The 27,867-nt window shown below is 41.6% G+C and overlaps 1 protein-coding gene across 2 annotated transcripts in view; it reads right to left on the bottom strand.

Annotated features, from left to right (window-relative positions):
• Positions 1-27,867, bottom strand: part of MAP2K4 (mitogen-activated protein kinase kinase 4) — a 134,330-nt gene that overhangs the window by 29,621 nt on the left and 76,842 nt on the right. For both annotated transcript variants that reach the window (XM_053893182.1, XM_053893183.1), the window contains 4 exons: positions 22,787-22,906; positions 9,436-9,555; positions 7,058-7,109; positions 3,252-3,379 (listed from right to left, as the gene is read on the bottom strand). In XM_053893182.1, the coding sequence (XP_053749157.1) occupies positions 3,252-3,379; positions 7,058-7,109; positions 9,436-9,555; positions 22,787-22,906 (420 nt within the window). The remainder of the gene's footprint in view (positions 1-3,251; positions 3,380-7,057; positions 7,110-9,435; positions 9,556-22,786; positions 22,907-27,867) is intronic.

Below are 27,867 nucleotides of genomic sequence, written 5' to 3' on the forward strand. Positions count from 1 at the left end.
GACAGACAGACAGACAATGTGAGCAGGGGAGGGGCAGAGAGAGAGGGACACACAGAATCCGAAGCAGGCTCCAGGCTCCAAGCTGTCAGCACAGAGCCCGACGTGGGGCTCGAACTCACAAACCACAAGATCATGACCTGAGCCGAAGTCAGACGCTTAACCGACTGAGCCACCCAGGCAGCCCCATTACACAGATGTTAAAACTTTAGAGAAAAAAAAAAAATCACTAAAGAAACAGCTATGTCTCATAGCAAGGAACAAAACAAACCATGAGGAGAGGGGAAGAATCTGGGTTCCAGAATCACCATGTTATAATACTCAAAATGTCCAGTTTTTCACATACACAAAAATACAAAGCATGCAAAGAAAATGCCTGAAACTAACCACAAGGAACCGATAATCAGACAAATCCAGAATGTGGGACATTCCTGGGAAATGTGTGCATGAAGTACGTATTAGATGATAATATGAAATACTTGCTAATCGTTTAAGGTTTGTGTTTTGGGTGTGGTGATGACATTGTGGTTATGAAGAAAAGTGCACTTTTTTGGGGAGATTCGCGCAGAAGTGTTTAGAATGAGATTCATCAGCCACATACTTTCAAATGCTCCAGAACACATACATACATGTGTATCTGTATCTATGTTTACGCACATCTAGATGAGGAGACGGGGAGGCTGCAAAATGTTAACTGTTGGTTTATGGAAACGTTTGTGCTTCAACTCTACATTTTATACACTTTTGATGATATTGAATAATCTAGAAAGATGGGGCTCGATTGAGCGTCCGACTTCAGCTCAGGTCATAATCTTGAAGTTTGTAGGCTCGAGCCCCACTTTGGGCTTGCTCCCATCAGCCTGTCAGCACAGAGCCTGCTTGGGATCCTCTACCCACCTTCTCTCTGCTCCTTCCCCAAAATAAATAATTATTTAAAAAAATAAATAAATAATCTAAAAAGCAATCACAATTCCTATAGATCAAAGATAAAATAATAAATCTTAAATAAAAAGACAAGCTATGGGGTGCCTGGGTGGCTCTGCCGGTTTGAGCATCTGACTTTGGCTCAGGTCATGATCTTGCAATTCATGAGTTCAAGTCCCGTGTGGGGCTGACAGCTCGGAGCCTGGAGCCTGGAGCCTGCTTCGGATTCTGTGTCTCCCTCTTGCTGTCTGTTCCTCCCCTGTTCACCCTCTATCTCTATCTGTCTCTCAAAAATAAACATTAAAAAACAACAAAAAAAGACAAGATACATTTCTGATACCCGATGTAAAGATGCATCAAGGAAGAGTCAAGCCACCTTAAGGCTTGTAATAAAGTTAATGTGGACCACACTCCTGCCCATCTACAGGCCTCACAAGACTCAAGTGGACAGAAGCATTTCATTTAGTCCAGGAAGGATTAAAGGCGGAGAAGTTTATGATCTGCCTCCTGACTCCAGAGCTGAAGAAGCTTAGCAGGAAATGAAAAGCAGTGCAGTTCCTGGGCCTGTGAGCCCTATTTCCACACAAAGACTCAAAGTCTCCTTCTTTCTTAAAAGTCACCTAAGTACAGGGGCGCCTGGATGGCTCAGTTGGTTGAGCCTCCGACTTCAGCTCAGGTCATGATCTCACAGCTTGTGGGTTTGGGCCCCGCGTCAGGCTCTGTGCTGATGGCTCAGAGCCTGGAGCCTGCTTTGGATTCTGTGTCTCCCTGTCTCTCTGCCCCTCCCCGGCTCACGCTCTGTCTCTCTCTCAAAAATAAATAAACATTTAAAAAAAAAAAAAAAAGTCACCTGAGTACAAACATTCAGCTTCAGCTGTGCTGCAATTACCTTTTTAAAACCTGCATAAATTAAACAGGGGCTCCTGGGTGGCTCAGCCAGTTAAGCGTCTGACTTCAACTTAGGTCATGATCTTGCCATTCAGAGTTCGAGCCCCGCATCAGGCTCTGTGCTGACAGCTCGGAGCCTGGAGTCTGCTTTGGATTCTGTGTCTCCCTCTCTCTCTGACCCTCCCCCACTCATTCTCTCTCTCTCTCTCCCTCCCTCCCTCCCTCCCCTTCTCTCTCTCTCTCAAAAATAAACATTAAAGAAATTTTTAACTATCTTTAAAAAAAAATTTTTTTTCATCAGTGTTACACAGCAAAGGTACTCAGTCAACCTTAGTGCTGTGACAAGCCCGAAAAATGAAGGTGGCAGTTTCTAGTTAATTCTCAGGGCATCATTATGAAATGTGTAAATTATATGAATTCGCAAATGCTCAGTGATTAATATGTTTTATTTCTTACTTTTGAAATTGTTCCATTTATCTCTAATTATCATGATGAATGCAAGATCTTCCAAATGTTCCCAATAATCTGCCTGCCCAGCCAACATCTACAAAGCCCAAACTGCAAATGAAGATCTCTTTTTGCACACACACACACACACACAAGTCCGTAAAGACTGCGGCCAAAGCTGCTAAATGGAATGAGTCAATACTCTGCACACCCACATGCTACCACTTACGAGCAGCATGCTGGTCCCCAAAGAACCACGGCCATGTTAAAGAAGACACCAACACCTAGGGGAAGCGCTTCAAACATAGACACTAAATTTCCAATCAAATACAGATGAAAATCCAGCCTGTAGGAACAGTATATGCATACATACAGGGGTAAGGTGAGTGTGAACCATGTGGTAAGTCTGGCCAGTGTAAGTCCGGCTCCGAGGACAAACAGGATCTAAGTTGGCAAATGCCCAAGACCTCTACCCTTGAATTTGTCAGCGTGCTTCATCCACCTCCAAAGAAGGGACCAAGAATATTCAGAACACAGCCTCAGATTCTTCCAGACACTGTGAGCTCTGTTAGGAACTCTGGGAACTCCAGTCCCCCGTTTTTCTCCAACTGGAAGAAAAGCATCACTGAGTGGCCCAGGACACTTTCTCCATGTGTTAACGGATGATGTGGACACAAGATCCATAGTATCCCTGACCCTACAATGTTATCTACGACAGTCAAGAGAGCATAGGGGGTGCTGGAAACAGAGAGGCCTTCTGAGAACCACCTGGGGGTTAGTGGAATAGAGGAAGACAAGGAAACAGGAATTCACTGGGACAATTTCATAGTTCCATGGAGAAGCTAGAACCTGAATTTGGCTCTTAGGGAAGAGGAAAATATTCTAGTATGGTAAAACTGCTGACCAGTGTCAGACCCCTGAGAAGGAGAGCACCAAAGGGCAGGGGATCTCGGGGCAAAGATCACCAAGCAGGAAGATCTGGCCTTCACACTTACTGCCATGTATGGCCTACACCCGGCATCTCTTGTCTTGGCAATGGAGTCCACCAGCTGTCCACTGATGCCAAAGTCACAGAGCTTAATATTCCCACTCCTGTCCAGAAGAATATTGGAAGGTTTGATATCTGCAAGGGAGAGAGAGAAGTCATTCCGCATACAAGTGAACGGTCAAATGAGCTATATTCTAAAGCACATTAAGCAAAATTACTGAAAAACTTTAGACAATGCAAGTGATCAAGTCCTTAAAATTCAGGTATTTAAAAGGAGGAAAATGAGGAAAGAATACTCTGAATGCCAATGCTTACAAATGCAGGCTCAGAAATGTGTCACAGTAAATGTAGGCATTCTATAATGCTTTCTTTGTTTATATCAAAAGACTTACATTCATTTACCTGTTTCAAATTCATTACTTACTGGTCAAAATACAAAGAATGAATTTAACCTACAAGAGCAAATCAAGCTACCTTACAGGATGGCAAAGACTATCCACCCACATGCAAACTATGCAAATTACACAGCCACAATTTAGTTATAAGGTCAAGCTTCACCTAACTTAGAAAAGTATCCAATCCAGTCCACCTCAAAACCACAGCTTTTGGACCAAAGAAGCAAAGACTCAAAATCTGGGTCCAAAATTCACAATGTGACCTGGGGCAAGCTAGTCGACTCTCTCAGCAGCTACAACTTCCTCATCTACCAAACGAAAATAATCATTAATTCGCAGGGCTCTGGACATGAAAACACCGGATGCAGTACCTGAACTTTATTTGTACTCAATAAATGATACGTATCCACTTAGTAATTATTCCTCCTTGAGAGATTTTTCTGACCTTAGCTGACTTCATCAAGTTTCCCCCCGACTAATCCTTTGAGTCATCCTTGAGAAACCAGATTCATTTTCGTTTTCACCCCTTCCAAGGTGTGTGTCTGCTGTCCTGTAAATTTGAGAAAGCCAAATCCCTTCCATTTGGTTCTCTGAGCTTTATGGTCTTGCCAAACTGGCCCCTGGATTTTCACCCCTTCCTCACGGACAATGAACTCACTGCCGGAATGTGCTAGACCCACTGTCTGGCCAATTCTCCCCCTTTGCTCACTAATTCTCTATCCCTGTCTCAATGCTTCTATCCATTGCATTATCACTATCAAATCTCAATGAATAAAAAGCAAGGATAAAAAAGATGAGATACAAAAAATATCTGTCTATAACTCAGAAGGAGAGCTACAGAAAAGTCCAGAAAAGGTCTCTTACCAGCACTGACAAGGCTGATGCCTATCAAACGTCCATCCTAACCAGCCCATCCCTTCTAACGGAATCTACATTTGATTTTATTGAGGCATCTATCCTCCTCTGTGTAGCTCTAACCACACCTCCCAAACTGGGGCCTGACTGGTCCAAACTTATCAGGGTCGTTCCTCGCCAGTAACCAGTTGAGGCAAGGGCATGGCCAATTCTGGTGAATGAGACGAGAGAAAACACTGGAGAGAGAGAAGGAAGATTTCCCAGCTCCTAAAATAGCCAAACGGGAAGAGAAAGAGCTTCTCCAAGAGGCTGTCACATCCACATATGACGCTGGGGACTTGCTGTGGCAGTTAGCACCCTGAGGACGCAGCCAACATGTTAAGAAGGGTGGAGTCAAAAGAACCCTAAACATACTGGGCTTGGAGCCACCCTACCCTTCGACTTGTCAGGACAGATGGTGAATTTGCTTGAAGTTTAAGGCAGTTATCAGGATTTTCTGTTACTCGTAACCAAAAGCACTCTTAACTACAGCAAAAAAGCTAACTGATCATAATGGATAAGAAAAAAAGAGACTTGGGGCTGGGACTTGGAGCCTGGGTGGCTCGGTCGGTTGAGCGTCCGACTTCAGCTCAGGTCATGATCTCGCAACCTGTGGGTTCCAGCCCTGCGTCAGGCCCTGTGCTGACAGCTCAGAGCCTGGAGCCTGCTTCAGATTCTGAGTCTCCCTCTCTCTGCCCCTTCCCCGCTCATGCTCTGTGTGTGTCTTTCTCTCTCAAAAGTAAAATTAAAAAAAAAAAAAAATCAAAGAAAAAAGAGACTGCTATAAACTCATCATTTCATTTATTAATAGGAAAACCGAAGTTATTTTTGAAGCTTTTCCCATTCATTCAGCTACTCCTCTCGTTCAGCTACTCCTCTGGCACTGTCTTAGTGCTTCACTGTGATTGGCGAGTATCCTCGAGGTAACTGTTAAATGCCCTAAAGGGGATATTCTCATAGGCGCAAAATACAGCCAAAAAAAAAAAAATCCCAAAACGAGAATGAGATGAACAAGAACAAAATAATTTTGGTTAGCGATCTAACCCTACATGATTTTAGGCCAAAAGAGGAAATAAGAAGCCTACCTCCTATTATTTTTTAACAAACATTAAGCCACGCAAAATTATTCCTGATAATACAACATATGCTGATGTTCAAGGTTAACTAATTGCAGCGGTCCTGAGTCAACGCCAAATGAAAGTGACTTAAACAAATGCCCCAATTGTTAATTTCTTTAAGCACTAGACACCGTGTTTCCTAGAGTGCAAGGTTTTCCACTGTTCTGAATACGACCTTCTACTTTGTGCCCTATTTACTGTTCGGCTGAACCACACAGTGCCATGTACTGTCCTGGATTTGTCCGTGACAAGTTTCGTGAGGAGAGTGACCTTGGCTACTTCTTCAAAGCCACCACCACACGGCCCTGAGTCTAGCATAGTAATAAATAGAGCAACTGTGAAATCTGTTTGCTGAATTAATTTCGTGATTCCCCCCGACTTCCAATAAATCTACATCAAATGTTTACATTTGGACCTGTGTCTAACAAGGCCAAGATCACTGTTCATGCAAATACAAATGCTTTAGATGAATTTCAATGTAGAGTAACAATCAAAGCATCTCTCTCTATTTTCAAAAAAATCTTCTAAAGTAAAGAAGAAACACCTGAAAGGGACAGTAACATGACTTTAAAATGCTCCAGAGGGTCGAGGGGCCTGAGTTGCTCAGTCGGTTTAGCGTCTGACTTCGGCTCAGGTCATAATCTCGCAGTTCGTGGGTTTGAGCCCCACATCAGGTTCTATGCTGACAGCTCAGAGCCTGGAGCCTGCTTCAGATTCTGTGTCTCCCTCTCTCTCTGCCTCTCCCCGTCTTGCACTCTCTTTCTCTCTAGCTCAAAAATAAACATTAAAAAAAAACCTTTTTTTTTAATGCTCAAGGGGGGCACCTGGGTGGTTCAGTCAGTTGAGCATCCAGCTTCAGTTCAGGTCATGATCTCACAGCTTGTGGGTTCAAGCCCCACGTCGGGCTCTGTGTCTTCCTCTCTCTGCCCCTCCCCTGCTCATGCTCCCTCTCTGTCTCTCTCTCTCTCTCTCAAAAATAAACATAAATACATACATACATATGTAAAAATAAAATGCTCAAGGTACCATCCTCCAAATCATTTGAATGTCCCCAGGGCCATCTTCCTGCCCATTTGTATACACAGAGAAACATTATCTATCAAGCAAATGAATAACTGTTTTTCAAATAAGAGTACTAAGAACTTGCAGCAAAATCTATTTCAATTTCTAAACTCAATATATGAATAAGCTAAGCTGAAATTTATAGAATCCCAAAGGAAAAAATACCTTAAATTAATAAAGTTTTAGGGAAAAAATAACAATAGTGTTAGGATACATACGTTTTGCTAAAAACACAAGTATTTCAGGAAAGCTTAGACAGTGACACTGTAATTTTCAATAATGTTTTCCTATTAAGGAAATTTTATAGATTAATTTCTAATCTATAAAAAATAATTCCTACCCACCTCTGTGAATGATTTTCAAGTTTTCTTTTAAGTGGTTTAGTGCTTTCACAGTCTGGGGAGAAAAAGCAAAGATGAGAGAAGTAATATCCTTTTAATCAAAAAGCATGCAGTTTATCACAGCCCCGGAAGCCCTTTATATTCTTTTAGGCTCCATTATTTCAATATTCTGTCCACTTCTTGTGTTAAGTGAAAATGCTACATGATCATTTTAGATCTGAAAACTTACTTGCTTTTACATGCTGGTCCCCAATAATGAAAAGAACCCAATAACTTATAATTTTTCAGTAAGTCATTACAAAGTTGTACATTTCTCGTACCTTCAAACTTTTAAGAATGGAAATATTCCATACAAGGGAGTCCATATAGTCTGGTTCCGTTATGACCTCTAATTTAAATTAAGTTTTTCCAAATTTCCTCGGTGTCTACTAATTACTCATTCCCCTTCACTCGGTGCAAAGCCTTCAAAGTCATTTTCGCAGAGCCAAAGTATCTCTGCTCAGCCTCTATTGCAATTTATTCAGAACTGACAATATTGTTTGATCACTGCTCAGAAAATCAGTCATTTCTTCAGGGATATAGGGAACAGGGACTTGAGTTAAAATTTCCACAGTCTCCAACCAAAAGAGGCCTAAAGGACAGGCCAACCATTTGCTATCGAAAGGTCAAGTCTCTGCCCCATCAAGCTGCTGGGTGTCAGGAACGCAGAACTTGCAATGTTTGAAGCAGCTAAGCCTCTTGTGTTCATTCGGTTGTTAATGAGCAAGGAGAGACTTAACACCAAGTGATTTTAAATGTTGCGCTTAAGAGGAAGGATGATCACCAAGTCTGGAAACATAGGCAAACATGTAATAAATGATTTACTAGTGTTTCTATATTACATATACTGCATTATACAATAAAACAATTTTGTCTCTGTTTCCCAACTTCACGGCCACCCTGGTACATGGCGGTCAAGAGCAGGATTCTGGGATGGGGCTGCCTGGGCCTTAAATCATTCACCATCTACAACTGTATGAGATTCAGAGCAAATTAACTACTTAACGTCTACAGGCTCCAGATCTGTCATGTGTAAAAAGGGGGCTACACTATTTACCACAGAGAATTACTACGAAGAGAAAATGTCGAAAGATCTTGGCCTGACACAAAACAAACATTCAATAACCATTAGCTATTATCATTATTCTACTACTGTTGCATTATAACTGCTATGAATACTGGGTTTGGTATACTGGAGAGATGACAAAATTTCATTTATCTTCCCAAAAATAAGTTTCTAGTGTAATGCAGCTTCTTTTTATAAAACCATATGAAAGGGTGTATAACTTAACCTTTAGCTCATAAAATATTTAAATTTTTGAATCAATTTAGCTAAGTAAATTAAAATATTAACGAGACCCATGGATCTCAAGGTTTCGATGATTAGCGTTTAATCTGATTTTTAAAATTCCAATTATACACACACACCTTTCATGACTAAAATACAGATCAGAAACTGCCCATATATTTTTACATTAACCCTTAAGGATAAAACGGGATGAGTTGGCAGTTAGCAGGTAGACTATACTGAAAATAGAGGATGTAGGAAAGGAAGAGGCGGGAAATTACTCGCGACTGGAATATCTACCTTACAAATCCCTAGAAAACTTATTTTGCACATTCACTAACCTAAGTTGTGTCGTTAGCTGAGATTCTTATGGGTTTCTGAGAGTCTTACTAATTTTACCCTACTGAAAAGGATTTCATGGACAACTTTGGTCAACTGAAAGATTCAGAGCAAGAAAGAAAATGGTGAGGAATTCACTTTCAAAACGACAAACACATATGTAAAAAAGCACCTGGCCTCTTTTTGGTAGTCTCGTGAAAGTGAACTGACCCAATTAGTAGCAATGCAGGTTACTGAAATTGCTAGGCAAAAATTTAAATAGTTTAGAGTGGGCAGCTCAAAACGTAAACCACAGGAAATATGCTTTGTTTAAGAGTTTCAGTGTAAGGGACTTCAAGGGAACTGCTGTAATTCTGATTAATTTAGAGACAATGGTGAGAATATAACCGATTTAAAAGTAGGAAAAGCAACAGGGCTAAAAAGGAGCAGAAAATTTCTTCTGGTCTTATTTACAGCACAATGTATTATGGTTCATTGTGATTTTAATGAACAGAGTATTACAGTTTTTACATAGAATAGATTTTGAAAATTGTTTCTTAGGACTTGTATTAGTTACCCCACAGAAGTGACTGTGTCTCTTTTCCTATTACAAATGATTTTCCAGGAAGGTCAAAACCATTCTGTGAAGGACATTCAGATATGGACATTCAAAACCCCGACAGCATCTTTACAGAAGTATTAGACGGAATGAACAATTTGAAAACCAGGTACTTACTGCTAAAGTGATTTTGCCTAAAATTTCTTCTGGAATAACATCATCTAATACACTATATACATATTTGTAAAACTTATCAAACGAGGTAGACATGAGTTCCATACAGATCCAACAGTCACCCTATAAAATAACAAATATCTGTTATTCCTTTACATCTCAGGATTAAGTACCATGTTTCCTTTACTTAAAATAGAAATACAATGAGAGAAAAAGCAACTAGCAGTCATTTCTGCTTCCTCCTTAAAGCCCTGGGCAGAAGAGTCCCCTCCTCTGTAAACCCAAACCTATTTGCCCAATGTCCCCACTCTTAATTATAAAGACGGGGATGGTCTTACAGGGAAACTTCTGTGCTTTCACGAAGAGTTCCAATTTTCCCATAATTAAATACAGGTATGGGAAATATGTGGGAAACTGTTCGTTGTCGCTAACAAAGAAAATCGATGACAGTAATCTGGAGGCTCTAGGGTTCGTGGGAGGTCTGCATGAGAACACACAAGACGTAGGCAGACACCACGGGGATAGCGCTCTAAGAGGACGTTACATATGAACGCGGACTACGGAGGACCTTGCGAGAATGAGAACAGCTACTGGGATGATGACGATTCTGCGTGTTGTTAGGGATTTGTGGACCAGCTGCATCCTGGCAGATTTGCGACCACTCAGCTCCTACCTGGATTGGTTACGTAGGAGATTAATGCCCGAGAAAGCAAAACGGCTTGCCCAGAATAACAACGCCCATCAGTGATGGAGCCAGGAACAGGACCCCGTTTACTTAACTCCTGGCTCCCCTCAACACCTAAAAGCAAGGACCCTTCACGTACACACGGGAAGCATGCCTACGCTGTGATGGAGACTGAGACACATAACGGTGCCCTCACGACAGGAAGCACCACCTGCCAGAACTTACCTGGCTTCACGGCATTCTTACTTGTAAAACATATTTGACACAGCGAATTTCCACTTACATTTTCTTAAAAACATTTTTTTTAATGTTTATTTATTTTTGAGAGACAGAGAAAGACAGAGCGTGAGTGGAGGAGGGGCAGAGAGAGAGGGAGACAACAGAATCCAAAGCAGGCTGCAGGCTCCGAGCCGTGAGCACAGAGCCTGACGTGGGGCTCAAACCCACGGACTGTGAGATCATGCATGACCTGAGCCTAAGTCGGACGCTCAACCGACGGAGCCCCTCAACCTATACTTTCTTTCTTCTCTCTCTGTGGCTTTTTTTCTTTTGGGTGTTCTTACAGACTGCTGTTCACAAAGGGCTGAGTAGCACCCTTTCCCCGAAACAAACGCTCAAATTTATTTTAATCTAAAGACACCATCTCAATAGATACACTAAAAAACTTTTTTTATTAGAGAGAGAGATAGCACACTGAACTCATCTACTTACAAGGAAGGAACCTAACTTCAGCAGTACAGCAAAGTGGAAAGATCACTGAAAGGCCTGACTTCTTATCCAGACTCCCCCACTTGTGCAAGCTTGGGCCCCCCTCTCTGTTCCTCATCTAGGAAATAGGGCTGCCCCGCCATCCTCAATGGACTAGGATATAATCAAATGAGTTCACATATGTAAAGTACAAAATAAAGTGTCCTGGCAGGTGCCAAAAAATGACAGTTAAAGAAATGAGAGGAGGAGGAAGAAGCAGGGAAAAAGAGGAAGGCAACCAAGAGAGAAACAGAGACACAGAACAGGGGAAATAAAGGTAGGAAGGAAACTAGAAATGGGGGTGGGGGTAGCAATCAGCTCCAGACACAGAGAGATCTTGCGCTTGCTAAGCCACATAACCTAATGTAAACTTATCTCTTCAGGCAGTTCCTTTTGACCATAACTGAGAATAGGGAGGAGCAGCGGTGAGCTGCATTTAAAAATTTTTAAAAAGGTGAGGGGCGGGGGGATGGTCTGAGGTGCCCCCAAAAGCAGCAACAGCAACATTACTTTCATGGTCAAGCACGAGACGGGACACTGGGACACTCACATGACTGAAATGTGAAAGTAGAAATTACTAAATATGGATTTATGGAAAAGAAAAGTGAAGGATGATGAAAACCCGAACCACTGAGATCGAGATAAGTGTTCCTAGGGACGAGAACCAGATAAAACCAATGACATGCTTATATGCCTACAGTACCCACTCAGAAAATAAATTGTTTAAAAAGACACCACTCAAGGGGCGCCTGGGTGGCTCAGTCAGTTAAGCGTCCATCCGTCTTCGGCTCAGGTCGTGATCTCATGGTTTGTGCGTTCGAGTCCCACATTGGGCTCTGGGCTGACAGCTTGGAGCCTGGAGCCTGTTTCGGATTCTGTGTCTCCCTCTCTCTCTGCCCCTCCCCTGCTCACGCGTGCTCTCTCTCTCTCTCTCTCTCTCTCTCTCTCTTCTCAAAAATAAACATTAAAAAAAATTTTTTAAAGACACCACTCACAATACAAAAACTATAAAGCACCTAGTAATGTATTTAACAAAAGAAGCAAAACATTGACGAAAATGCGTATAAAATTTGACTAAGGGACATAACAACTGACCAAAGAGAGACGCAAAGTGGAGCCTGGTCTACTAGACAAAGACTTTTTATAAAGCTGTGAAGCTGTCAAAATAAAAGACAGTGGTACTGATGCAGGGGGAAAAGTAAACAGACCAATACAACAGATTCAAAAGCCCATGCAACACATGGAAATATGAAGTATGATAGATGTAGCAAAGCAAAGAGTGGCAAAAGCATGGAATATTCAATGAATGTTGCTGGAACCAGTGGCTTTCCAGATGGAAAAGAGTTAAATTAGATCATTATCTCAGATCACTCACAAATAAAGATATAAAAATCCCAAATGGATTTTTTGGAAAGCAAAGGTTTAAACTTTTTTTTTTAAAGTTTATTTATTTATTTACTTAGAGAGAGAGAGAGAGAGAGAGAGAGCGCACACACTTGCAAGAGGGGGAGGGGCAGAGAGAAAGAGAGAGAATCCCAAGCAGACTCACCCTGACAGATGCAGGGCTCAAACTCAAGAAACTCGAGATCATGACATGAGCCAAAGCTGGATGCTTAACCGACTGAGCCACCCAGGTGCCCCTAAAACCTGTCCAGAAGAGGGGCGCCTGGGTGACTCAGTCGGTTAAGTGTCCCACTCTTGATTTCGGCTCAGGTCATAATCTCACAGTTTATGAGATCAAGCCCCACATCAGGCTCTGTGCTGACAGTGTAGAGCCTGCCTGGGATTTTCTCTCTCCCTCTCTCTCTGCCCCTCCCCTGCTCGCTCGCTTGCTCTTTCTCTCTCTCTCTCTCTCCCTCAAAAATATATAAATAAGTATTAAAAAAAAAAAAAGATACCAATTCAAACTCACCCAATTGCCAAAAACAAAACATTTAGTAATACGAAATGTTAGCAATGAGGTCTGTGACAATAAATGTCTGTGACAATAAATGTCTTCCCCAACAACTACCCCCTCTTTGTTACATACAATGTGCCCAGGTGAAACTACATTTCTCTGTCTTCTACACAGAGAAGGGCAGCCAACAAGATATCCACAAAAACAGTTGGCTGATGATTCCAGAATGGTCTTTTTGGTTCTCCCCTCTTCTCTTCCTTTGTATGGACATCACAGTTGAACTCTACAAGTCAACTTGAACCACAGGACAATCTTAACAATGTAAACCACAAACTCAGTAAGCCACTAACAGTTTCCAGTACTGACACCTGTATACAATTCCTGACAAGGAAATCTCATTCTTACTAGTAGGAACACAAGTTAGAACAACCACCATGAAGAGAAATGTCACAATAGCCGCTAAGGTGGGAATAGTTGATATGATTTAACCTAGCATTTATATTTCTAGGTGTGTGCTGTATGGAATCTGTAATCTAAGTTGTCAAGGAGAAATGCAAAAAGACGTTCATTTTTACACTGTTTTATAACTGCAAAAAATTAGAAACAACCTTTGTTGGGGATTATTGAAGAAATGTAAAAAATGGTATATTTAATCATTAGAATACTACATAGCAGTTAAGATAAATTAACCAAATCAGGGGTGCCTAGCTGGCTCAGTTGGTAGAACATGAAACTCTTGTTCTAGGGGTTGTGAGTTCAAGCCCCACATTGGGCATAGAGCCTACTAAAATATAAATAAATAATATAAAGTAATTAATGACCCAAATCTATATATTAAAGATCTATATTTATCTATATGGATGAATCTTGAAAACTATGGTAAATAAAAAATGCTATGAGGGATACATACAGGAAATTTCATTTATGTAAACTTTAAAAATACATACATCAATACTACATGTTATTTAGGGGAAAATACATATTGGAAAGCCTAAATAAAGAAGTTGAAAGAAATATTAACTCAACACAGTGTTTAAAACTGTAAAGTGAGAAGGCGATTAGGATGAGACCCTCAACCATAGCTATACTTTAAAAACAAATAAAGAGCGGGGTGCCTGGTGGCTCAGTTTGTTGAGTGTCCAACTTCAGCTCAGGTCATGATCTCACAGTCCGTGAGTTTGAGCCCCGCGTTGGGCTCTGCACTGACAGCTCAGAGCCTGGAGCCTGTTTCAGATTCTGTGTCTCCCTCTCTCTCTGACCCTCCCCCATTCATGCTCTCTCTGTCTCAAAAATAAATAAATGTTAAAAAAATTTTTTTAAGACAAATAAAGAGTAAATATGCACAAGTGCTAATCTGCAGTGTTGGGTACACTATAATTCCTTTGTAATTTTTCAGTATGTTTGAAATATTTCATAGTTTAAAAAAAGCAAGAATTACCTTAAGAGACTAGACAAAGATGAGCATATTAAACCAAAACATGCAAAAAATAGGAAGGAAGAGTGATCATAATAAAAAAATTTTTACATAGAAAATAGAAAACCAGCGACACCTGGGTGGCTCATTGGTTAAGTGTCCGACTTCGGCTCAGGTCATGATCTCGCAGTTTGTGAGTTCGAGCCCCGCGTCAGGCTCTGTGCTGATGGCTCAGAGCCTGGAGCCTGCTTCGGATTCTGTGTCTCCCTCTCTCTCTGCCCTTTACCCACTCACACTCTGTCTCTCTCCTCTCTCCAAAATAAACATAAAAAAAAAAAAGAAAATAGAAAAATATAGAAAATTCTAATGACAGAAAATTAATGCAACTGAAAGCTGGCTCCCTGAAAGACTAATAAAACTGATAAATCTCTAGCCAGAGTCATCAGGAAAAAATAGAGAAGATGCAAATTATCTATTAAATTGCCAATTAATTTGATAATTCTGATGAAAGGGACAAATTTCTTCAGAGAAACAAAACTACCAAATGGCACTCAAGAAGAAATGGATAACTTGAATAGACCTCTATCTTTGAAAGAAATTGTATTTGTAGTTAAAAATCTTCCCACAAGGAAAATTCTACATTCACATGGCTTCAGGGGTGGATTCTACCAAACATTTCCGGAAGAAATACCAATTCTCTACAAATTCTTCCAGAGAACTGCAGACAGGGACTACTTTCTAGCTCATTTTATAAGGCTAGCTCAGATACACAGATACAAACCGATATGCTGATTCAAAAGCCAAAAACATTACAAGAAAACTACAGACCAGTATCTCTCAAGAACACAGGTATAAGACATCTAAATAACATTTTAGCAAACTCAATCCAACAATATGTTAAAAAGGTAACACATCATAATCAAGTGGATTTACCCTGGGAATGTAAGGTTGGTTTAACATAGGAAAAGCAATCCATGTAACTTAGGATATGAAAAAAAGAATTTCTCTAACACCATACACAATCATCTTAAGGATGCAGAAAAAGAATGTGGCAAAACTCTAACATCCATTCCTGATTAAAAAAAAAAAATCTCAGCAAATTTGGGGTCCTTGGGTGGCTCAGTTGGTTGAGCATTCGACTTTGGCTCAGGTCATGATCTCATGGTTGGTGGGTTCAAGTCCCACATCGGGCTCTGTGCTGACAGCTCAGAGCCTGGAGCCTGCTTCAGATTCTGGGTCTCCCTCTCTCTACCCCTCCCCCTTCATGCTCTCGCTCTCTCTCTCTCTCTCTCTCTCTCTCTCAAAATAAACAGACATTAAAAAAAAAAAAAGACCTGGGGCACCTGGGTAGCTCAGTAGGTTGAGCGGCCAACTTCGGCTCAGGTCATGATCTCGCAGTCCATGAGCTCGAGCCCCGCGTCAGGCTCTGTGCTGACAGCTCAGAGTCTGGAGCCTGTTTCACATTCTGTGTCTCCCTCTCTCTCTGACCCTCCCCCGTTCATGCTCTGTCTCTCTCTGTCTCAAAAATAAATAAACGTTAAAAAAAAAAAAGCCCTCAGCAAATAAGAAACAGAAGGGCACTTCCTCAACTTGATAAAGAACATCTACAAAAAACCTACAGCTAACATCACCCTTCCTGGTGAAACCCTGAGTGGTTCCTCCCTTAGATGAGAAACATTACAAGGATGTCTCCTCTCACTATTTCTATTCAACAGTGTACTAGAGGATCTAGCCAGTGCAATAAGGCAAGAAATACAAAAATAAATGCAACCCAAACTACAAAGAGGTAAACTCTCTTTGTTCACAGACAACGTGATAATCTACGTGGAAAATGTGAGGGAGTCTACAAAAAGCTACCAAAACTCACAAGTGAGTTTAACAAAGTTAGGGTAGCCAAGATAAACAAACAAAAATCAATCGCATTTCTTTATATCAATCACAAAACAAGAAGAGACAAATTTCTTTAAAATATCATTTATTGGGGTGCCTGGGTAGCTCAGTCGGATGAGCATCTGACTTTAGCTCAGGTCATGATCTCATGGTTTGTGAGTTGGAGCCCGACATTGGGCTCTGTGCTGACAGCTTGGAGCCTGAAGCCTGCTTCGGATTCTGTGTCTCATTCTCTCCCTGTTCCTCCCCCACTTGTGTTCTCTGTCTCTCAAAAATAAATAAATGTAAAAAAAATTTTTTTTTTGAAGATCATTTATTCAGCACCAAAAAATACTAAATACTTAAGGATAAACTCAACAACAAAAAAAGTGATAGGACTATAAAGTGAAACCTACAAATATTGCTGAGAAAAATTAATGTAAATAAATGAAGTAAAATATCAAGCAAATGAGTCATTACACTGGATGTCTTTAAAATATTGATACCCCTCTGACCTACAGATTTAGCTCAATCCCAATACATTTTTTTCAAAAAAGGAACAAATTGGCCCACGTTGAAATTACAAACTTTCATCCTCCCAAAAAAATGCCATTACTAGTATAATGGCTAAGCCACAAATGAGGGAGCAAATATTTGCAATCCTTTATCTGATAACAAACCTGTATCCAGAATACGTATTTTTAAAACTCCCAAAACTCAGTAAGAAACAAAAAAACAAGTTTTTAAAAAAATGGATAGGGGCGCCTGGGTGGCTCAGTTGGTTGGGCGGCCGACTTCGGCTAAGGTCATGATCTCGCAGTCTGTGAGTTTAAGCCCCGTGTCGGGCTCTGTGCTGACAGCTCAGAGCCTGGAGCCTGTTTCAGATTCTGTGTCTCCCTCTCTCTGACCCTCCCCCGTTCATGCTCTGTCTCTCTCTGTCTCAAAAATAAATAAAATGTAAAAAAAAAAAAAAAAAAAAAAAATGGATAAAAGTCCAAAGAGAAACTTCATCAGAGGAGACATAAGGTTGGTAAACAATCTTATGAAAGCTTGTTCAACATCATTAGCCACTAAAGAAACACAAATTTAAAACACAATGAGATTCCAGTATATACCAGCTAGAACGGCTAAAAATTAAAAAGACAGACCATCCCCAGTGGTGGAAAAGATATGGAAGAAAGAGAACTCTCATACATTACTTTTGAAGGTTGAAAATGGTACAGCTACTTTGGAAAATAGCTTTATAAAGTCAAACATTCATCTACCACATGATCCAGCCACTCCACTGCCAGGTATTTATTTCCCCAAGGGAAATGAAACCATGGGTCCCCCTCACAGACTTGTACACAGATGCTCACAGTAGCATTATTTGTAACAGTCAAAAACCAAAGGCAATCCAAAAGTCCCGCAGCGGGTATAAAGGGGTAAAACAACTATGGTGTATCCCCACAATGGAACACCACTTCCACTACTCAGCAAAAAAAGGAACCAACTATTGCCACACACCACAACAGGAATTGCAAATAATTACGCAGAGAGAAGAAAGACAACACGTACCTACTGTAGGACTCTACTTATGCAAAATTCTAGAAAAGGCACATTCATCTATAGTGGCAGAAAGCTGCACGGTGGCAGAAGGGACGTGTGTGTGTGTTACATACAGGGCACAAGGAAATGTGTGAGTGATGGAAATGTCCATTATCTTTTTTTTTTTTAAGTTTATTTATTTTGAGAGAAAGAGAGAGCAGGGGAGGGGCAGAGAGAGAGAGAGAGAGAGAGAGAGAGAGAGAGAGAAAATCCCAAGCTATCTCCACACTGTCAGTGCAGAGCCCGACATGGGGCTTGACCTCACAAATCCTTAGATCACACACGACCTGAGCCGAAATCAAGAGTCGGACACTTAACCAACTGAGCCACCCAGGCACCCCGGAAATGTCCAGTTATCTTGATTACGGTGATAATCCTACAGGTGAATACACTTGTTCACACATATGAAACTGTGCACTTTAAATATGTGCATTTTAGTGTATGTCCCTTCTATCTCCATAAAGCTGTACTTAAAACTTGCAAGCGAGAAGGAAAGGAAAGAGCATGAGTAGTAGCAGGGGTAGAAAGCGAGAAGGAGATGAAATTCAGCTAATATCACTGCCTTCTATATAATCCGGTGAACTTCTATGGTTACTCAGAAGTGTATGTTCCAGACTAGAATTTCTCCAACCTCAAAAGATACCTGAAGGAAGGACTTCCACTCAGTGAATTGTGAAAATATATATGTTAAAGGACATTTGTTTAAGTGATTCTAGGTTTCAGCGTTAATAAAATAAATGGCAGGTGCGGACCTTTTACCCAAGCTACAGGCTAGAAATTACGTTTATTATTCAATGCTGTCAAGCTCTTTGTTTTCCTGTCTACAAAGTATGAAAACGTGTTGAGAAACCCATGCAATTAGGTGTCTTAGTAACATATCTACATCAAATCCAAGTTGTACTTTGGGCTTTTTATTTGAGTTCAGTTCTACCATAGAAAGAAGTGCAAACGGTTGGAGACAATGGCAAAAAACTGAGTTACAGGGGCAAATGGGTGGTTCAGTCAGTTACGTGTCTGACTCCAGCTCAGGTCATGATCTCGCAGTTTGTGAGTTCGAGCCCCACATCGGGCTCTGTGCTGACGGCTCAGAGCCTAAAGCCTGCTTTGGATTCTGTGCCTTCTTCTCTGAACTCCCACCGTCTCACGCTCTGTCTCTCTCTCAAATATAAATAAACATTAAAAAATTTAAAAAACAGAGTTACAAACTTCAGTATGAAATATTATTCACTCACTGTCTGAGTAAAGCTATGGGACTTTCAGAGGCTCAATTATTCCCCCAACGGCAAGATTAATCTCCTCGCAGCAGCTGCAAGAAGAAAATTAATGTCTTACAAGCTCCTTGATGGATGGTTGACTGAACCAGACCATGATCCAATGTCCTATGGGGGATACAAATTATGAAATGAAATGTTCTGGTGGGTTCCTCAAGGTGATGGGAATTAAAAGCAATTTGTCTTCCTCACAGCGGTAGTTAACTAAGAAATCCAGGGGCACCTGGGTGGCTCAGTCGGTTGAGCGTCGGACTTCGGCTCAGGTCATGATCTCACAGTCCATGAGTTCGAGCCCCACGTCTGGCTCTGTGCTGACAGAGCCTGAAGCCTGTTTCAGATTCTACTTCTCCCTCTCTCTCTCTGACCCTCCCCTGTTCGTGCTGTGTCTCTCTCTGTCTCAAAAATAAATAAACATTAAAAAAAAATTTTTTTAATAAAAAAAAAGAAGCCCAGACCGCATCCACTCACTTCTGCTCTTTCCCTTCATAACCCAGAATTCTGTGTCTATTATTGGAACTGAAGGTCACATCACCAAAAAGATCCTAAAAGTGATCACCCTCGAGAGACAAATGTTCCTCTAAACCTTTATTTAATCTGTTTAAAATGTTAACCTTTGTAACATCAGGAAACACGCTGCCTATGCACTCTTTAAAGGTGAACTTTTTGCTTCTGAATTTCATTTTGTATTATTCAGCAAGTCCCCATTACTTCTTGGCTGTGGGGGTGGAGGGAAGTTGACGATCAGCCTGTTGGGGCAGTTTGGGACTTTATACAACTGAACTGTATCAATGTTAAAAAGTAGATTGCTTTTTTATCTTTAGTTTTTTTTAAATGTTTTAATGTTTATTTATTTTTGAGAGAGACAGAGAAACAGAGCATGAGCAGGGCAGGGGCAGAGGGAGAGGGAGACACAGAATCCGAAGCAGGCTCCAGGCTCTGAGCTGTCAGCACAGAGCCCGATGTGGGACTGGAACTCACAAGCCGTGAAATTATGACCTGAGCCGAAGTCGGTGCTTAACCGACTGAGCCTCCCAGGCGTCCCTTTATTTATTTTTGAAAGAGAGAGAGAGAGAGAGAGAGAGAGAGAGAGAGAGAAAGAGAGAGAAACTAGCAGGGGAGGGGCAGAGAGAGAGGGAGACACAGACTCCGAAGTAGGCTCCGGGCTCCGAGCTGTTGGCACAGAGCCTGACTCAGGGCTCAAATGCACGAACCATGAGGTCATGACCTGAGCCCAAGTAAGACACTTAACTGACTGGGCCACCAGGTGCCCCAGCAGATTGTTTTTTTTAAATGAAGCTGAAAAGTTCCTCATCCCTGGACCACTTGTTCCATCACAGAAATAACAGTGAGATTTTTGCCTGTGAAGTCTCATCTCTATCACTTCCTGGCTATGTGATGCCCATCAAATCAGTCCTCAAACCTCAGCCTCCTCTCTGGAGAAGGGGGATAATGCCTCTAAGCCCCCTGAGACTGTAACCAAGAGAATACACATGAAAACTCTAGAATGTTCGATAGATGCTTGTGCTTACAGCTGCATATCTCAACCCCCTGCAACCTTCCTGAGATCCATAAAACTGAATTTTACCCAGCTGTTGATAAGAAAAGATGAGCATACTGCTCAGACCTATTCCAAGCTGTTCTGTGTTGTTTCCGATACTTTGCAATCATGGGTATCACTCTGCCTTCTATTCATAAAATCAGACGTCCACCCTGTGTAGGCTGGGGTCACGCACTGAAGTGTGGCTTGTGGGAACGAGGAAACAGTGGCCACAGGAAACAGGCTGGCATGTGCCAGCACTCTGGGCTAAGACTGAGCCGGCAGGAGTCCAGAGCAGCAGTGAATACAGCCCTGGGAAAGCAGACGTGGAACGCGGTTAGGACAGAACCTCTAGTCGAGTCCCTCAACAACTCCCATCCTGCATATGATCTGAAGAGTAAAATGGCCAGAGGATTTAGTGATTATGAAGAATAAATCCATGGTCTGGGGGAAGAAGGGAGGAGGAGATGGCAAGAGCCTTGGGCGACATGAAGAAAGTTCCAGATGTGATCTTACAAACGGCACGATATCATGTAATACTTAGGTACGTTCCCGAAAACACAGAACTGCACACTGTCGCGACACACAACCGACGTGCTTTGGTGAAGTAAGTCAACAGATTCGGTGTGTCTGGCCACAAAAACGAATATCTGAGGGACAGGAGTAGAAAGAAACTGCATGAAACTAGACTTAACAGTCATGAATTACGGATTCAACAAAGCAGCGGGCGCGATCGTGAAGCAGGATTGCATTGACAGAGTCACCCATCAAAAGCACAGGGAAGCAAGTAAATGCAAATGTAGGGATCGAGTGGGGGAATCAATTGACTAACCTCTGCGTGACAAGATCTGATACATTTCTAGTCAGGGCTACAGTCAGTGCTGTCTCACAACACAGTATTTTTTAAGGCAGGAGCCACAACAAAACCCCCAAGGCTACATACACGCTTTGTGATCCAGTCCCAAAAAGAAGGGGCAGGGGGCTCCTCACCAGCTCGTAACGACCCCACCAGCACAAACTCAGCCTAACATTTTCAAAATGAGAATCGTACTGGGGCGCCTGGGTGGCTCCGTCAGGTCAGCGTCCGACTCTTGATTTCAGCTCAGGTCATGACCTCATGGTCTCATGAGAGATCTCATGATCTCAAACCCTGCACCGGACTCTGCGCTCACAGCACAGAACCTGCTTGGGATCCTCTCTCTCCTTTCTCTCTCTCTGCCCCTCGCCAGCTCGTGTGCGCTCTCTCACACTCCCTCTCTCTCTCAAATAAATAAATAAACTTTAAAAAGAAATTAGATTGGTATTTTATAGAGTATTAGAAGTGCGTAAAGGTTCAGGGCACCTGGGTGGCTCAGTCGGTTAAGCATCCAACTTCGGCTCAGGTCATAATCTCACAGTTCATGGGTTCGAGCCCCACATCAGGCTCTGTGCTGACGGCTCAGAGCCTGGAGCCTGCTTCTGATCTGTGTCTCCCTCTCTCTCTGCCCCCTTCCCCGCTTGTGCTCTGTCTCTCTGTCTCTCAAAAATAAACATTAAAAAACAAAAAGTGCTTAAAGGTTCATTAAGTTGAAGTCCTACTCACCTAACTAAATACCACAAGTGCGTGAGGACTGTCCCAGACCCCAGAAAGTATCTGATCCAAGCCCAGCTCCAGTACTGCCCACTGCCCTAACTCCCTGCCCTACGTCAGGCAGTGGAAGGACTGGAAATGACAGAAGTGACAACCTTCAGCACGACGCAAGATACCCAGAGGCCGAAAGAAGACACGTGATCCCAAGACCATCCGAGACCGTGCAGTTTCTACAAACAACTCTGGATAACGAGATTCGATAAAAGAAAGAATTTCTATTATACCTGTTTATTTCCACCTGGGTTGTACTGGGGGTTCTGGAGGAGGACGAGTAAATGCTTATATTAAATGCAGATACATCTGATGACAGAAATAAAGTTTCAAAAGGGGGACGGTGGCGGGGGGAACACCAAGGGAGTTCAGAGTCAACAAGAGGAAGAACTTAACCCACGGTAGAGGGTTAATATTCAGAAGTCGGCTGATTTGCCAGGTTCTTAAAGAACAGAAACTCTAAGAAAGGAAATACGGGATTCACATACAACAGCCATAAATATATATACGTATATAAAAAGTACGAGATTCGCCCCTTAACTGAGGAATGGTGAGTGCTGGAAATTAATACGCAGACTCTCACGGTTATACGTTAAACATTGAGCAATTAGCTTACTGCTAATGTATGGCAATTAACTGAAGATCAGAACCTAAGCCTGTCATCCTCTTATCTATTCCAATTCGATATTTATTCGTCGGCTAAAACCCCAAAGTGTTTGCTCCTACCTCTCTGAAGAGTGCACCATAAAACTGAACAATGTACGGGCAGTCACTACTGCGCATTACTACATCCAAATCCATAAGAAGTTGTTTTTGTTCTTTTTCATCCACTGTTGACCGAATTCTCTGGAAAAGAATGACAAAAGATGTCATAAACACATAAAACAACTTTAGAAACCTGAGAACAAAGGCTACCACAAGACTGAAAATTTATAAGCAAATGTCATAAATGCTAACCAGACATAAAAAATGATCATCTTCCTTAGACTTTACAAGAACAATTTTTATCACAGAAAAACAAAATAGCACTTAGGAGATTTTGTTTTACGTATTTATGTTTTTTGGGTTTTTTTTTTTTTTTTGAAGCAAAACAGCACTTAAGAATTTCTTTAAAGGACACAGGACTTTTTAACCACAAGCATCCACTAATGACGTTGGAAGTTATATAACAAAGTTCCTAGCAGTGAAAATTAACCCTCACATGCAAATATAAAGAAAACCACAATGAGCGAGACTTTAAGCAGTTCTCGTGTGAACAATCGTGAGCTTCACATCCTCATTCATGAGAGCTGGAAAAAGAGTCCAGCCCCAAATCCTAGACTGCAATAGTCCCCCTTTGCCACACTTTCTGGTGCATTAAGAACAAAAAGTTTTGGGGTGCCTGGGTGGCTCAGTCGGTTAAGTGTCCGACTCCGGCTCAGGTCATGACCTTGCAGTTCGTGGGCTCGAGCCCCGTGTCAGGCTCTGTGCTGACAGCTCAGAGCCTGGAGTCTGTTTCAGATTCTGTGTCTCCCTCTCTCTCCGCCCCTTGTCCACTTGCATATGCTCTCTCTCTCTCAGAAATAAATAAACATTTAAAAAAAAGAACAAAAAGTTCTACCTGACTCTCTACCCCAGGAGTCAGAATGTAGGGTAGTAATAACATATGGAAGAAAAATCTAAAAATGAAAAAACGAGGGCTCTTTGTCTATCCCTAAACTGGTGAGGCCCTCTTCTCGTACACGGCAGACCTGGGGTATATCCCTAATCCACCTGTAGGACTTCTGTGCCAAATTCTAAAAGACTGCCTCGAAAACTTAGCGCCCCCACCTCCCACCACATAATGGTATTGTACATGGACACGTCTGGAGGGACCGTTCCCCACTAGCGAGACAGGAAAGAATCAAGTTCAGAAAGCGTAAAACATGAATAATGAAGTTATAGTTCAACATCGAGGCATGCAAACAACGTTTTTCTCATCAAGAAGTTCACAAGGTCACAACGCACCGCTCTGTACAACGTATAGTACATACTTACAAGGCAAGTTAGTATATCAAAAAATACACAACGTGGCATTTTGTCTTCCAAAGACTTCAAGGTATCTGTCCTCAATGTTCTTGAAAGGGATGAAGGCAGACAATTAAATCCTTGAGCCCATTTTACAGAAGAGAAGCCAGAGGCACAGAGAGGTACAAAAGACGTATTCCATGTAACATGACAATAAGCGGTTGTAGAAGGAATAGAAGCAGCTTCTTTCGTTTTCCTCTCTCCCCACTAAATGAGACATTCCATATACTCCCCACACAAACAAATTTCATTGTGCTACGTAAAATCTATAGCCCATTAGCTACGGTACTTAATAGCAAATAGAATTTACTGACTCCCATACATCTCATATATACGGATTTACTTAAAATTTTTACATTGGATATTAACTGGCCAGATAAACAAGAAATAAATATGAAAAATGAAAAACAATGACAAAATAAGGCTGATACTTGTAAAATTAAGAAAAGTTTCCTTCTTTCTCTCATTTCTATATTTTAGGGACTATTAGATGATCAGAGTTTGGGGATAAAATTTTTTTTTTTTTTTAATCAACATCAGGATAACGTTTGCTCACAAAGTATGTTTGTAAAAAGTCAAAACAGCCCAGAGATATCATTTGTTATCAGTTGAAAACCATGACATGGATAATTCTGGTAAACATTTAAGTTACATTTTATTCCTGTTTTTTTAAAAAAAGGAACTTAAGGCGGCTCAGTCGGGGGAGTGTGCAGCTCTTGATCTTGGGGTTGTGAGTTCAAGCCCCACATTGGGTGTAGAGTTTACTTAAAAAAAAAAAAAGAAAGAAAGAAAGAAAGAACGTTAAAAGAATAGCTGTGAAAATACTCGTTTGGGGAAGGCAATTTTTTAACATTTTTAACATTTTTTAAAAGAAAAAGAGCTGGTGATCAGAGACAAATGGGGGATGAAAAAGGAGATGATACTCTGGGGGAGATGTCCATCAACTCAAGGATTCTCCCTTTAAGGTTTAAAAAGGTTTTAAAGGTTTAAAAACTTTTTTCTGTTTTTGCCTGTATGGATATACGGACAAGTATAAACACACTCACACTCACAAGACACTATTGTAAAAGATGCCCTCTTTGCTAGATTCTTTTCCTGAGTTGGTTATACAGTTTTCTAAGTTTCCAATTTGCACAGCTGTTTGCATTTCAACTATGGGAAATCACATTACAGCCAAAACCTCGAGAGTTACTCTGACTGGCTCTTGAGGACCAATTTCTAAAAATACTGCTGTAGCTACAGCAAGGACGCCTGGAGGCCTCACGGAAGCCCCACCATCGGACTGGTATCTCCTTCTCGGTCCTGGACAGGATTCCCGTGAGCCGGAATGGAGAGAGTTCCTGGCCCCGCTCTAACGTTTGAGCTCATCGGCATGGCAGTAAGACGACTCGTCTGAAAGCTGTTCTTTAATGCCACCACTGGTACAAAATAGAACACGGGGCTGCTGTGTGTGGCCTGCCGGCCCCCCAGGAAATAGATTCCGCTCCTGGATGCTTGTCAGCGGGTGAACACCTCTTCACGCTCTCTGAACATCTGGCCCATGGGACAGGCAGTAGGTACAAGAGTAGCTGATGATAACACGTCGGGACTGTTTGGGACTGAGTAAGCAGGAGCTAACTCTTAATTATACGTAAGTTTCAGGATTCTACTGCAACATTTGTTATATGGGAATACTTAATAAAATAAACTCATCCAAAAGTCCTAAAGGACTCAAAAAGGGGGATTAACCACTCACACACCTACAATAGTGGTCGCTTCAAATCAATGATTTTAACTCAATAACTCAATAAATGTTCACATTGGAGAATACTTAACAGCGATCAATGACTAACAATAGCCAATGAGAGAACAGTTAATAAGAGTCACGACCAAAGACAGCCTTTCTAATAGAACAAAACAATGTGTATGGGTAAGAGTTCTACCACTGGAGGTAAGTACAGCCAAGATTCTCAAATATTCAGGCAGAAAATCACAGAAAACTGAAGACATGAACGAACCCCCCTTCCCTTCAGGAAACTGTCCTTGGGAGCTCCCCTCTCATTGCCACATGGGATGCTGCCTGATTCATGGATTGCTTCATAAAGCCAATTAGATCTTCAAATTAAAGACAGAGAGAAAAAAAAAGCTTTTCTTAATGGAGGGGGATGGAAAATAAAAGTACAAAGGCGTTGCCAATGTATCCGTAAAAATCTCCCCTAATTAGAATGTTCAGAAATCAAATGTATTGATAAATGTCTTCAGTCACAGAAAATTTTCATTCATGCCATAAATTTAAAAGTTAGATAAGACTGGGGCGCCTGGGTGGCTCAGATGGTTGAGCATCCAGCTTGATTTCGGCTCGGGTCATGACCTCACGGTTCGTGGGTTCGAGCCCCACGTCAGGCTCTGTGCTGACAGCGTGAAAGCCTGCTTGGGATTCTCTCTCTGCCTCTCTCTGGCCCTCCTCTGTTCGTGTGTGCTCTCTCTCTCTCTCATAAGAAATAAATAAGCTTCAAAAAAAAAAGTTAGAGAAGACTAGAGTTTACTTGAGTTCGGAAAAGCTTTTTTTCCCTCTCATAAAAAATAGAGTGGAAAAGCTCACACAAAACCACAAAACATTTAAGAAAATCATCTCAAGAACCTTAACATTTTTTTTTTAAAGTTTCATTTTCAACCAAATATCAGAATTCATTAAAATCACTCCTGCCTTCATTATTGAGCTCTTTTACTTGTCACTATTTTCTTAACCTAACTTAAGTTATTACATGCTCTCAGGACAAATGCAACTGTACTTTTTGAAAACTGAGCCACACTGCTTTTCCAATAATGAGGTATTTTCAAATCATTGCAAGTTTTACCTTATTTGGAACAAAATGTAGAGAAGACACTTAAAATCCAAACAAGAATGACTACCCTACGTGAAAAAGCCATTTTCCACAGTGAAGAAATTTACATACTTGAAGCTAAAAAAAAATTAAAAAATTTTTTTTCATGTTTATTTATTTTTGAGAGAGAGAGACTGTGCGGGGAAGGGGCAGAGAGAGAGGGGGGAAGACACAGAATCGGAAGCAGGTTCCAGGCTCTGAGCCGTCAGCACAGAGCTCAGTGTGGGGCTCGAACTCACCGGCCGTGAGATCATGACCTGAGCCAAAGTCGGACGCTCGACTGACTGAGCCACCCAGGCGCCCCTAAAAAAAATATTTTAAAAATTGTCGTCTAAATTTGTATTCAAGGTTGTTTTACACTCCACACAAGAGGAGGCAGATGCCAATAAAAACAGCACGTAGCCACAGAGCGGCAATGCCCAAATGACCCCAGCGAAAAGTCTTTCGGTGACCCAGAAAAGGGATGCGCTGACTGACCAGTTCTCCATTGTTACGACTGTTAGGGTTGTACGTGGTTCTTATCCAATTAAAAAGAAAAAAGTCCACAGAGCTTCACTGTCCTAAAACCTCCAATCCAACTCATGCCACTGGCGGGGGCCTGTGAATGATGCTGTAGTGATAGTTACCAGGTTCCAAAGCACAAGCTAAAAGTTTCAGCTCAAAATCATCCTCCTGCCCTCTCCTACCTCGTGCATAAAACACAACAGTGTCCACTCTGAGGACAGTGCCGATCCACGGCAACAGAAACATCTAGAAGTTGCTGAAAGGTCGCTTTCCTTGTGCCTGTGCAACGTGATGTCTGGAAGTCATTGGTAAATCTAAATGTTGACAGCTTATACGTGTCCTTCGTTTGGAATGCCTCGATGTGCGACCATTTAAATTTAAGGCATAAATACT

The sequence above is a fragment of the Panthera pardus genome, unplaced genomic scaffold (genome assembly GCF_024362965.1).
Source record: "Panthera pardus isolate Hobbes unplaced genomic scaffold, ASM2436296v1 HiC_scaffold_3, whole genome shotgun sequence".
Taxonomy (NCBI): Eukaryota; Metazoa; Chordata; class Mammalia; order Carnivora; family Felidae; genus Panthera; species Panthera pardus.